At 43.8% G+C, this 14,334-nt stretch overlaps 1 protein-coding gene across 7 annotated transcripts in view; it reads right to left on the bottom strand.

Moving 5' to 3' along the window:
* LOC129858394 (glutamate receptor 1-like) overlaps positions 1-14,334 on the bottom strand; it is a 186,670-nt gene that overhangs the window by 54,505 nt on the left and 117,831 nt on the right. For all 7 annotated transcript variants that reach the window (XM_055927576.1, XM_055927577.1, XM_055927579.1 and 4 more), the window contains exons 10-11: positions 9,283-9,489; positions 8,020-8,471 (exon numbers count right to left, since the gene is read on the bottom strand). In XM_055927576.1, the coding sequence (XP_055783551.1) occupies positions 8,020-8,471; positions 9,283-9,489 (659 nt within the window). The remainder of the gene's footprint in view (positions 1-8,019; positions 8,472-9,282; positions 9,490-14,334) is intronic.

Below are 14,334 nucleotides of genomic sequence, written 5' to 3'. Positions count from 1 at the left end.
GTGTGTGTGCGCGCGCGTGTGTGCGTGCGTGGGCGTGTGTGCGTGCGTGCGTGCGTGGCAGGTATCTTAGTAAGTGACAGGGTTGATTTGTTTCAGGCTAGCGGTGCTACTGACCGACCAAGCAGGTGTGGAGAGGAGACGAGTCCCCCAGGGAAACACTCACACTGAGCAGAGGGAGTTTCTGTTGTTCTCACACTAATAGTGAGGAAACACCCAGTTGGCTTTGATTGACTTTGTTTGTTAGAGAATCACACCTTGGTGTTATGTGGTTAGTGTGTGCATGCGTGTGTGTGTGTGTGAGAGCTTGGGGAAAGAGAGAGGAGAGACAGGCAAGGTGGGGAGACAGGCACAGCTGGAGGATATGAGGAGAGAGTGAGTAAAAATACAAAACATACTTGAATCAGTCATAGAGCCCATTGCCCTTTATGGTTGTGAGGTCTGGGGTCCGCTCACCAACCAAGACTTCACAAAATGGGACAAACACCAAATTGAGACTCTGCATGCAGAATTCTGCAAAAATATCCTCCGTGTACAACGTAGAACACCAAATAATGCATGCAGAGCAGAATTAGGCAGATACCCACTAATGATCAAAATCCAGAAAAGAGCCGTTAAATTCTACAACCACCTAAAAGGAAGCGATTCCCAAAACTTCCATAACAAAGCCATCACCTACAGAGAGATGAACCTGGAGAAGAGTCCCCTAAGCAAGCTGGTCCTGGGGCTCTGTTCACAAACACAAACACACCCCACAGAGCCCCAGGACATCAGCACAATTAGACCCAACCAAATCATGAGAAAACAAAAAGATAATTACTTGACACATTGGAAAGAATTAACAAAAAAAACGAGCAAACTAGAATGCTATTTGGACCTAAACAGAGAGTACACAGTGGCAGAATACCTGACCACTGTGACTGACCCAAACTTAAGGAAAGCTTTGACTATGTACAGACTCAGTGAGCATAGCCTTGCCATTGAGAAAGGCCGCCGTAGGCAGACATGGCTCTCAAGAGAAGACAGGCTATGTGCTCACTGCCCACAAATGAGGTGGAAACTGAGCTGCACTTCCTAACCTCCTGCCCAATGTATGACCATATTAGAGAGACATATTTCCCTCAGATTACACAGATCCACAAAGAATTCGAAAACAAATCTAATTTTGATAAACTCCCATATCTACTTGGAGAAATTCCACAGTGTGCCATCACAGCAGCAAGATTTGTGACCTGTTGCCACAAGAAAAGGGCAACCAGTGAAGAACAAACACCCTTGTAAATACAACCCATATTTATGCTTATTTATTTTCCCTTGTGTACTTTAACCATTTGTACATTGTTACAACACTGTATATATTTAATATGACATTTGTAATGTCTTTATATTTTTGAAACTTCTGTATGTGTAATGTTTACTGTTCATTTTTATTGTTTATTTCACTTTTGAAAATTATCTACCTCACTTTCTTTGGCAATGTTAACACATGTTTCCCAAGCCAATAAAGCCCCTTGAATTGAATTGAGTAGAGGGGCTAGAAGGGGGCTGTAAGGGGGCAGATCCCTGCTTCTCTAGCTCACCTGTCTACAGAGATACACAGAGAGGAGAGGAGCGGAGAGGAGAAGAGAGGAGAGGAGAGGAGAGGAGAGGAGAGGAGAGGAGAGGAGAGGAGAGGAGAGGAGGAATGTCATGGATGGGAGGATTTAGGAGCTCTGACTGACAGGAGTGACATTTAGAAAGCCCACAGTAAACAAAGGATTTAGAGAGAATAAATAGCAGAGAGAGAGAGAGAGAGAGAGGAGATCACACACACAGGCAGGCACTGTAGGAGAGATTCCCCCCCCCCCCCCCCCCAAACACACACACACACACACACACACACACACACACACACACACACACACACACACACACACACACACACACACACACACACACACACACACACACACACACACACACACACACACACACACACACACACACACACACATACACACACAGCCCTGTCTCTACAGAGCTCCAGGCAGACATACCTTTAGAGCCAGCCAATCAGAATGCATTAAGGAACAGACAAAGGCAGGGATGCATCCCAACTGGCTCCATAGTCCCTATATGATGCACTACTATAGGTCCTGGTCAAAGTATGTGCACTGTATAGGTTATAGGGAGCCATTTGGGACTCCTGTACCTCTTCAGACGACAGCGTCTGGGAATGAAACGGACAGCGCTGATTAATAACGGCTGAACGCTGGTAAAGTCTTTTGTAAACTCGTCTCTGATTAAAAGGCCTGAGTGGAAGACGACAGGCAACTAAAAGCAACACTATCTCTATCTCGTCTCCACACAGATGTAAAACTAACATTCTGTTCTAATGAGTGACCAAATAAAAACAGACAACACAAGTCAAAAACAAAGAATAAGCATTTTTAAAACATTTCCATTAGGGAAAACCAGATTTATTGTTTCAGCCCAGCGAGGAATGATTCAACTAACGCAGCACACACTGACTGTGGCTCATCAAGAGAAGACTGCATTCACATGGAGCTATGGACACATAACAGTTGAGTTTGGTGAAGGCCACCCTCTCTAGAGAGTCCCCTATGCCCAGACATGAAGTAACGGGGCCAGCTCATCTGGGAACGATGAGTACTGTAGATTATATACATTAATGTACTATATCGCTCCTGTAGACCCCAGAGAGGGAGAGAGAGAGAGAGAGAGAGAGAGAGAGAGAGAGAGAGAGAGAGAGAGAGAGAGAGATTGAGAGAGAGAGAGAGAGAGAGAGAGAGAGAGAGAGAGAGAGAGAGAGAGAGAGAGAGAGAGAGAGAGAGAGAGAGAGAGAGAGAGAGAAATCTACGAGATAATACATAGTTCTCTGTCTAGAAGGATGACATTCTCCTACATTGGACGTACTAGGAGATCAATATTTATTGGAGTGGTGTGTTCTGTTACACTGTGAGAGCAGCACATTCTGTACGTCTCTGTGTGTGTGTTTATTCTGCTAGCTTAGCAGACATTCTGTACGTCTGTGTGTGTGTGTTTACTATGCTAGCTTAGCAGACATTCTGTACGTCTGTGTGTGTGTTTACTCTGCTAGCTTAGCAGACATTCTGTACGTCTGTGTGTGTGTTTACTCTGCTAGCTTAGCAGACATTCTGTACGTCTGTGTGTGTGTGTGTGTTTATTCTGTTAGCTTAGCAGACATTCTGTACATCTGTGTGTGTGTTTACTCTGCTAGCTTAGCAGACATTCTGTACGTCTGTGTGTGTGTGTTTACTCTGCTAGCTTAGCAGACATTCTGTACGTCTGTGTGTGTGTGTTTACTCTGCTAGCTTAGCAGACATTCTGTACGTCTGTGTGTGTGTTTACTCTGCTAGCTTAGCAGACATTCTGTACGTCTCTGTGTGTGTGTTTACTCTGCTAGCTTAGCAGACATTCTGTACGTCTGTGTGTGTGTTTACTATGCTAGCTTAGCAGACATTCTGTACGTCTGTGTGTGTGTTTACTATGCTAGCTTAGCAGACATTCTGTACGTCTGTGTGTGTGTGTTTACTCTGCTAGCTTAGCAGACATTCTGTACATCTGTGTGTGTGTTTACTATGCTAGCTTAGCAGACATTCTGTACATCTGTGTGTGTGTTTACTCTGCTAGCTTAGCAGACATTCTGTACGTCTGTGTGTGTGTGTTTACTCTGCTGGCTTAGCAGACATTCTGTACGTCTGTGTGTGTGTTTACTATGCTAGCTTAGCAGACATTCTGTACGTCTGTGTGTGTGTTTACTATGCTAGCTTAGCAGACATTCTGTACATCTGTGTGTGTGTTTACTCTGCTAGCTTAGCAGACATTCTGTACGTCTGTGTGTGTGTGTTTACTCTGCTGGCTTAGCAGACATTCTGTACGTCTGTGTGTGTGTTTACTATGCTAGCTTAGCAGACATTCTGTACGTCTGTGTGTGTGTTTATTCTGCTAGCTTAGCAGACATTCTGTACGTCTGTGTGTGTGTTTACTATGCTAGCTTAGCAGACATTCTGTACATCTGTGTGTGTGTTTATTCTGCTAGCTTAGCAGACATTCTGTACGTCTGTGTGTGTGTGTTTACTCTGCTAGCTTAGCAGACATTCTGTACACCTGTGTATGTGTTTACTCTGCTAGCTTAGCAGACATTCTGTACATCTGTGCGTGTGTTTACTATGCTAGCTTAGCAGACATTCTGTACATCTGTGTGTGTGTTTACTATGCTAGCTTAGCAGACATTCTGTACATCTGTGTGTGTGTTTACTATGCTAGCTTAGCAGACATTCTGTACATCTGTGTGTGTGTTTACTATGCTAGCTTAGCAGACATTCTGTACATCTGTGCGTGTGTTTACTATGCTAGCTTAGCAGACATTCTGTAGATCTGTGTGTGTGTTTACTATGCTAGCTTAGCAGACATTCTGTACATCTGTGTGTGTGTTTACTCTGCTAGCTTAGCAGACATTCTGTACATCTCTGTGTGTGTTTACTCTGCTAGCTTAGCAGACATTCTGTACATCTGTGTGTGTGTTTACTATGCTAGCTTAACAGAAGGGACAGAAGACAACGAAGGGACAGAAGAGATCCAAAAGAGGCCTTTGATTTATCGGATATAGTACCCATACTGCAAGGCTCTTACAATCACAATCTCTCTCCATTGGTCCAGTGAGTCAGTCAATGCCTTGGAAGAGACTGGTGGTGGTTAAAGTCCTCTCCTCTCCCTTCTCATTATGTCCTCCTCTCCTCCCCTCCTCTCTTGCCCTCTCCCCTCTTCTCTCCTCCTCTCATCTCCTCTCCTCCTTCTCCTCTTTCTCCTCTCCTCTTCTGTCCTCTACCTTCTTCTCTCCTCCTCTCCTCCTCCTCCTCTCATTTCCTCTCCTCCTTCTCCTCTTTCTCCTCCTCTCCTCTCCTCTTCTGTCCTCTACCTTCTCATCTCCTCTCCTCCTCTTTCTCCTCCTCTCCTCTCCTCTTCTGTCCTCTACCTTCTTCTCCCCTCCTCTCCTCCTCTCATCTCCTCTCCTCCTTCTCCTCTTTCTCCTCCTCCCCTCTCCTCTTCTGTCCTCTACCTTCTTCTCCCCTCCTCTCCTCCTCCTCCTCCTCTCATCTCCTCTCCTCCTTCTCCTCCTCTCCTCTCTTCTTCTGTCCTCTACCTTCTTCTCTCCTCCTCCTCCTCTCCTCTCCTGTCCTCTACCTTCTTCTCTCCTCCTCTCCTCTCCTGTCCTCTACCTTCTTCTCCCCTCCTCTCCTCTCCTCCTCTCCTCTCCTGTCCTCTACCTTCTTCTCGCCTCCCCTCCTCTCCTCTCCTGTCCTCTACCTTCTTCTCCCCTCCTCTCAGAAGCCCCCCCCTATTGTCCCTGAGAGAGAGAACCAACCTCTTTGTGTCTCTAATTTGAGACACTTTAATGAGATTCTTAATTGGTGACCTTTAGAGAGCGGAAACGACGGTGGCACAGTTCATCAGAGCTCTCACTCCGGTTGGAGCTGGACAGAGCTAGTGACACTGTTTAAGACACACTATTGACCTACCCATCCTTCAGCGTAGTTCACTTAAGTGTGGACAGAGTTTAGGCCATAGGTCCAGCCTTCCTGGTGAATGTGTTTTCTTTCGCTGGTGCTATCTGTTTAAGCTAACTCCTCTCTGCAGTGTTCATAGTATGACTGTCATAGACATTGGAGTTAGCTAAAGCTAACAGATCTCGGACCCAGCTACGTTAATAAAGAGCACTACATTGCCTTCAGAAAGTATTCACTTCCCTTGACCTTTTCAAAATGTTGTGTTACAAAGTGGGATCAAAATGGATTCAATTGTCCTTTATTATAACATTTGTAAATGATTTATGAAAAATAAAACTAATATATCTTGATTAGATAAGTATTCAACCCCCTGAGTCAATACATGTTAGAATTTCCTTTGACAGTGATTACAGCTGTGAGTCTTTCTGACGTAGTCTCTAAGAGCTTTTCACACCCGGATTGTACAACACTTGCCCATTATTCTTTTCAAAATTCTTCCTTGCTAGAACACAATTTTCATGTCTTGCCATAGATTTTCAAGCAGATTTAAGTCAAAACAGGAACATTCACTGTTTTCTTCGTAAGGAACTCCAGTGTAGATTTTGCCTTTGGTGTTTTAGGTTATTATCCTGCTAAAAGGTGAATTCATCTCCCAGTGTCTGGTGGAAAGCAGACTGAAGCAGGTTTTCATCTAGGATTTTGCCTGTGCTAAGCTCCATTCTGTTTACTTTTTATCCTGAAAAACTGCCCAGTTGTATTATTTCAATCAAATGAAAGCAAACATGTTTGCTTTATTAACAAGGAATAATGAGTAGAACATGTTGTTAATTCGATGTGGTCTGCATCTGGGTCTTACCTTGAAACGGGATACTTCTTTTCACTCCGTCAATTATAGGTTAGTACTGTGGAGTAACTACAATGTTGTTGGTCCATCCTGGGTTTTCTCCTATCACAGCCATGTAACTGTTTTAAAATCCCCATTGGCCTCATGATGAAATCGCTGAGCAGTTTCCTCCCTCTCCGGAAACTGAGTAAGGAGGACGCCAGTATCTTTGTAGTGACTGGGTGTATTGACACACCATCCAATGTAATTAATCATTTCACCATGCTCAAAATGTATATTTAATGTCTGCCTCCCCTCACCCCCCATCCCATCTACCCAATAGGTGCCCTTCTTTGAGAGGCATTGGAAAACCTCCCTGGTCTTTGTCGTTGTATCTGTGTTTGAAATTCACTGATTGACTGAGGGACCTTACAGATAATTGTATGTGTGGGGTACAGAGATGAGGTAGTCATTCAGAAATCATGTTAAACACACAGTCCATGACTTGTTAAGCCATTTTTTACTCCTGAACTTATTGACTCAAGACATTTCAGCTTTTCCTTTTTAATCCATTTGTTAACATTTAGAGAATATTTTTTTGAAATTATGGGTTATTCTGTGTAGGTCAGTTATTAAAAAAATCGCAATTTTATCAATTTTAAACAAAACTAAATGTGGACAACGTCAAGGGGTGTGAATTCTTCTGAAGGCAGGGTATAATAACTTCACATCTTCATGAGTTCATCGTTTTTGAAGTATTTTAGTACTTCTGCCCCACTGTAAATGTGTAACGTACAACTAGTGTAACTGAAAGAGTAGGACTACGGAAGCGTCTCTGTTTGGGACTGGTGTTACGTATTCAATGACAGCTGACTTAGTGTAAAGTGTTCTGTGAAGACATTGATCATGAAAGAAGAGAACTTCTTTAGTCCTGTTTTATCTGACTGACGGACAGACAGAGGGACTCCCTGGGTGGGGAGTATATTGGGACACACACACACACACAGACACAGACACAGACACAGACACAGACACACAGACACACACACACACACACACACACACACACACACACACACACACACACACACACACACACACACACACACACACACACACACACACACACACACACACACACACACACACAGGTCTCTATGAAAATAGTCTTTATGGCGCTTCCTGGTTTAAATGAGGGTCAAATATAAAACACACTTTTTTAACTATTACACAACAACAATAACAAACCCTAAAAGTTGACGACAAACAAAGAGTGTTTATCACAAAACATAAGCAACCTTTTCAACAGTAGTACAGTACTATGACCACCCTGTCAACCCTGTCAACTCCCTGGGATGATGCTCTGTCAGTCTCACTGTTTTATCTCACTCCATGTAATCTAAAAGTTCTCTAAGACAACATGTAAAAGTGGTACCAAGAAAACCCTACTGAATTGGGGAGAACCAACAAATGTCAATACAATAATAGACTGGAGCTTGCAGGGGCAGACTGGGACACAGCCCTGGCATTTTATCCGCACTAGTCAAATCACTTTGAGCGCCCCATTGTTTTTCTACATCAGAACTACCCATTGTTTTTCTACATCAGATCTACCCATTGTATTTCTACATCAGATCTACCCATTGTATTTCTAAGTGGGTTTCCTACCTGGGTGAGATGTCACATCCCTGCTGCATGAAGGCTCCCAGGGAGAACCAGAGAGAGTTGAAGATGCCAAACTCGTTGGTCTGTTCCTGATTCTGCTGGTTCTGGCCTTGCTGACCAGGGCTCTGCCCCGACTGTAGCCCAGCACAACCGGGCCCCGTCGGCTGGGTAGGGGTCTGGGGGTCGGCCCCCTCCTCATAGTCCTCTGCGTGCCACTCATAGGGGCTGAAGCGGCTCACCAGGAACAGGACCACGCTCACACCGATGTAGGCAAACACGATACACATCCAGATCTCATAGGCCAGCGGGTCCAGGAAGGAGAAGACACCTGGTTTAGACTTGGTGGGCTTCTTGATCATGATGGAGATGCCCAGAGACATGAAGGGCTTGGAGAAGTCGATCACCTCTTCTCGGACCAGGGTGATGGTCAGCGGGGCTACCGCCACGTCTGCTTTCTGGAGGAGAGAAGGGGTGAGTAGGGGGAACATAAGGATAGAGAAAGTAAGGGAAGGAGGGAGGGAGGGCGACAAAGACGTAGAGAGGGAAGGAGGGATGCAAAAGAGAGAGGTAGGGAAGGAGGGAGGGCGGGAGAGGGAAAGAGAGACATGTATGAAGGGAGGGAGGGAGGGAGACGTGTTCGAGAGGTAGGGAGAGAAAGAGAGACATGTTAGAGAGGTAGGGAGAGAGAGAGAGAGAGATAGAAAGAGAGAGAAAGAGAGAGAGAGATAGAAAGAGAGAGAAAGACAGAGATAGAAAGCGAGAGAGCGAGAGAGAGAGAGAGAGAGAGAGAGAAAGAGCAGGGAAAGAGAGAGCGAGAGAGAGAGAGAGAGAGAGAGAGAGAGATAGAGAGAGAGAGAGAGAGAGAGAGAGAGAGAGAGAGAGAGAGAGAGAGAGAGAGAGAGAGAGAGAGAGAGAGAAAGAAAGAAAGAAAGAAAGAAAGAAAGAACGAACGAAAGAAAGAAAGAAATAAAGAGAAAGAGAGAGAGAGTGAGGGTGTGAGAGTGTGTCCACTGTATCCTAAGCTATATAAATTGTTGATTGTTGGAAACTAATTTCCTGTGAAAAAAATAATATTTCTTTAAAAAGGACTAACATGTTTTGCAGATGGTATCATAGAGAACATTATAGTGTCAGAAAGAAATATTGTGCGGTGTCATCGTCATAAAAATAGAATGTGACAAATATGAATGTTAACCACCTCCATAAATGTTATGAGCACTTACTAACCCTCTTATAAGCTCTAATAACCACCTTATGAGCACTCACCCCGTACACCAGCTCTCCAACCATGCCGTTCCACATCTTGGTCTCGGAGTCTCTGGCTCCATACTTCCCATCTGTGACCACCTTCAGTTTATAGTGGTATCCAACGTGCTTGGCGATCTCAGCCGCTAGCTCCACGATGTAACCCTCGTACTTATCGTTCCCTGACAGCTGATCATGGTTCTTCTTCAGCATCACGTATGGGGATTCCTGTAGGAGAAGGAGGGCAGATGCACTCAGGGCTGAGGTCACTTCCATTGAAATTCCAATTTAGGTAGTACACTGAATAGTTTTTTGGGGGGGAATTGGGTTTATTTTCTGAATTGACTCAAATTAAAATGGAATTGAACTCAAGCCTGGATAGAGTTCCAATATTTTTATTTAACTACGCAATTCAGTTAAGAACAAATTATTATTTACAATGACGGCCTAGGAACAGTGGGTTAACTGCCTTGTTCAGGGGCAGAACAAAATATTTGTACCTTGTCAGCTCGGGGATTCGATCTAGCAACCTTTTGGTTACTGGCCCAAGGCTCTAACCACTAGGCTACCTGCCACCACATTGAAGGTAATTATAAACCGGGTGGTTCGAGCCCTGAATGCTGATTGGCTAAAAGCTGTGGTATATCAGACCATATATAGTACCAGTAGTATGACAATTATTTTTTTTTACTGCTCTAATTACTAGGACTGTCCCCGACTAAAAAAAAATATTGGTTTACCCAAAGTGATTGGTCAAAATGTTTAAAAGTGTATTTTTCCTTATATAGACACACCCTTTGTGTTTTAATAAAATCAAATATATGCTTGTCTGTTTGATGAAATAAGACACACATTACTCAAGAGGGAGCCAGAGATCAATGCACCAATTTGTAAGTCGCTCTGGATAAGAGCGTCTGCTAAATGACTTAAATGTAAAATGTAAATAACCAGAAGAGAAAAAACCTGGCCGACATTCCTCCTTCCGCTCTTGCTGGCTTTCGCTGATTCTGCTATTACTCTCCTGAAGTTGTGCAACGCCAATTTATCTTACCCTTTCTACCGATCTGCCTGCCAGTTATGGTTTTCATATGCACACTTACGTGTAACAGTTTCATTTAATTTATAATAACGCCTTCGTAACTCAAAATCATTGTCATGTGGTTAATCAAAATTCTATCCAAATCTAAATAAAAATGATACAAACCTAAAAAGTAACTTATATTGCCATTGTCAACTATGTAACAATTGCATAGAAAGCCAACATATAAAAACATTGCAGCCTGCAAGTAGAAAATATCCTGATAAAAATCAATATCCTATAAATCACATTCGCTAAGCATGGCTTGTCTGCACCGAAAATCAAACACTGTTTCACTTGGACCCACCCAAGGCTTGCTTTAGCAAACTTGCAACATTATGTAAAATATTTAGGGCCCTCAGTTTCCTGCTCCAGTGAGGTCGGGACAGATACAGCTGGAGGCTATTTTACGCAAGGAATAAGAGCTCATCAGGTAGACCTATTTTATTCCACTGGATCAGAGCATGACATTGTTCCCTTTCACGCTGAGTGGTTATCGAAAGGGAGAGGGCTGGAAAGGTTTTCAAATTCAATGAGGAACTATTGTCATTCTCAGTGGATGGAACAGACGTTGTTTGCTTGCTGTTTGAGGTGAAGAAAACATTACATTGAGAAGCTCCACAGCTCATTAGTGGTGGTGCTTTAAGCCAATCAGAAATACTATCAGTTCCCCAAATGGGCACACTTATATGCTTACATTTGCGTACAGGCCAGGTAGCCTATAGGTCTAATTCGTAATCAGATGCGTAGTCAGGTGCGTATCCTTACACAACATTGACAGAAGCACTCCAAATAAAAGACAATGACTAAATTGAAAAATCTTTAATGGAATGAAATTAAACAAACTTGTTTCTCACAAATGTAGCATAGGTTGTAGGCTCTGCAAACAAGTGTCCACTCTGACAATGAGAACGGTAAAAGACTGGAAGAATAATATACTGAATGCATTAACAGAAATAACCATAGCCAAACAAACATTATAGATTAGAAATGATGGTAATTCATAATAAATGTAGGCTACTACTGGTGATATATGCAATGGGGAATTGATAGACACCAACAATCAAGGCAAACAATTCACAAAATGAAGTTATGAAACAATGAATGTGCACAAATTAGCGGGAGAGAGTTCATTCTGGAGAGAGATATGCATTGTGCAGCCACACTCCCCTTCTTCTTGGACTGTGCCATCCCCGCGGCCTCCACTATGGATCAGTCTCAGCCTCCGCAATGGATTAGTTCACTGAGATGGACACGAATAAGACAGGTGTCTCGTGTGCAATACATTTTTTTTTTTACATATATTGCGACTGCTTGACAACAAAAAACGTGCACCAAACAATCGAGCAGTTAACTAATTGGGGTCAGCCCTACTAATTACGTTGGTAACCAGGTTATAATAGCAATATGGCACCTCGGGGGTTTGTGGTATATTGGCCATATACCACGGCTAAGGGCTGTATCCAGGCACTCCACCTTGCATCATGTTTAGAACAGCCCTTAGCTGTGGTATATTGGCCATATACCACACCATATACCAGGCCTTATTGCTTAAATATAGGACGGATTGATATAGGTTAGTACCAGGGAGCTTCTCCCCAGTCTCTCTTTTTCTCGCCCTCCTGGTTTTGACCCCAGCCTATCCCATCTCTGAGCCTGCTTGCCGGACCACTCTGCCTGCCCCTGCCCCTGACCCTGAGCCTGCCTGAACCTTTGCCCCACCTCTGGATTACCGACATCTGCCTGTCCTGACCCTGAGCCTGCCTGCCGGACCACTCTGCCTGCCGGACCACTCTGCCTGCCGGACCACTCTGCCTGCCCCTGCCCCTGACCCTGAGCCTGCCTGCCGTCCTGTACCTTTCCCCCACTACTCTGGTTATAGACCCCTGCCTGCCGTCCTGTACCTTTCCCCCACTACTCTGGTTATAGACCCCTGCCTGCCTTGGCCTGTCATTTGCCTGCCCTGTTGCCGTAATAAATATTGTTACTGCGACATAGTCTTCATCTGGGTCTTACCTTCAAACCTGATAGGATGAACTGTGATGCCAGAGAGTCTGGGGGTTGTAAAATAGGATCCTTATAGCAGTCGTAAGGGAAGACATGATGCAGGAGGTAACAGAATCACGTGCACAAGTTGTGCTTTTATTTAGGTCCACAGTTGACGATGGTGGCCCAGACATTAAATTGACAATATATACACAATTATAAAAAGTGTATGTTTACAAATGTATCAAATAACTTCTTCATGAAAAGAAAATGGCTTGGAGCAGGCAAATTTGCCCATTCCATTCAGACTCAGGTCGGGGTATCAGGCTCTCGTCAGCCTCCCCTCACAATAAGAAAGATTCATCTGGAAAAATAGCCCCAAAACAGGAGTTTGTATTGTTTTAGGCCCTTAACTGGTATTCAATATAAAATGCATAATCCAAAATCATTAATTCAATCGTATATTAGTAATTTTATAGAATGATCTTCTACCTCATGAGTCTTGCAAATGTGTATGTGGACTTGAAACATTGTGCCCACTCACAGGATTGGAAATGGAAAGTGAAATGCAACAATATTGTACCAAAATGAAACAACATTTCTACAATGCTGCTATAAACGTTAACAAATTAAATGTAACACTAGTGATTATTGTAAATTCACATGGAATACAGATTTAACAGAAATGTAGGCTAGTTTATCATGGGGAAACATTAACAAACATTTAGAATGTGGAAACAAAAGCGCTCTGAAATTGCGAGTTTGGAGAGCGCACTAGTTGACTGTCTAGTGAGTCAATGGGATTAATACCACAGGGATTCTTATTCTAAGGAGAGGGAGATCAGTTCATTTGATAGGGAAGTACAGATAATGTATCCGTGGTTTGTATAATCAGAAATACACTATATATACAAAAGTATGTGGACACCCCTTCAAATTAGTGGATTCACTTATTTCAGCCTCACCCATTGCTGACAGGTGTATAAAATCGAGCACACAGCCATGTGATCTCCATAGACAAACATTGGCAGTATAATGGACTTACTGAAGAGCTCAGTGACTTTCAATGTGGCACCGTCATAGGATGCCACCTTTCCAACAAGTCAGTTTGTCACATTTTGTGTTGTTATTGTGTGCTGTCATTGTCAAGTGGAAACGTCTAGGAGCAACAACGGCTCAGCCGCGAAGTGGTAGGCCACACAAGCTCACAGAACAGGACCACCAAGTGCTAAATCGCGTTGTGCATAAAAATCACTACCGAGTTCCAAAATGCCTCTGGAAGCAACATCAGCATAATAACTGTTCATCAGGAGCTTCATGAAATGGGTTTCCATGGCTGAGCAGTCGCACACAAGCCTAAGATCACCAAGCGCAATACCATGCGTCGGCTGGAGTGGTGTAAAGCTCGCCCCCATTGGACTCTGGAGCAGTGGAAATGCGTTCTCTGGAGTGATGAATCACACTTCACCATCTGGCAGTCCGATGGCGAATCTGGGTTTGGCGGATGCCAGGAGAACGCTACCTGCCCCAATGCATAGAGCCAACTGTAAAGTTTGGTGGAGGAGGAATAATGGTCTGGGGCTGTTTTTCATGGTTCGGGCTCCTTAGTTCCAATGAAGGGAAATCTTAATGCTACAGCATTCAATGACTTTCTAGACAATTCTGTGCTTTGTGGCAACAGTTTGGGGAAGGCCCTTTCTTGTTACAGCATGACAATGTCCCGTGCACAAAGCGAGGTCCATACAGAAATGGTTTGTCGAGATCGGTGTGGAAGAACTTGACAGAGCCCTGACCTCAACCCCATCAAACACCTTTGGGATTAATTGGAACACCGACTGCGAGCCAGGCCTAATAGCGCAACATCAATGCCCGGCCTCACTCAAGCTCTTGTGGCTGAATGTTCCATCATCTAGTGGAAAGCCTTCCATTATTTACATAAGTATTCAGACCCTTTGCTATGAGATTCGAAATTAAGCTCAGGTGTATCTGTTTCCATTGATCATCCTTGA

This window comes from Salvelinus fontinalis, chromosome 6, assembly GCF_029448725.1.
Source record: "Salvelinus fontinalis isolate EN_2023a chromosome 6, ASM2944872v1, whole genome shotgun sequence".
Taxonomy (NCBI): domain Eukaryota; kingdom Metazoa; phylum Chordata; class Actinopteri; order Salmoniformes; family Salmonidae; genus Salvelinus; species Salvelinus fontinalis.
This window is presented reverse-complemented; position numbering and strand designations above follow the sequence as displayed.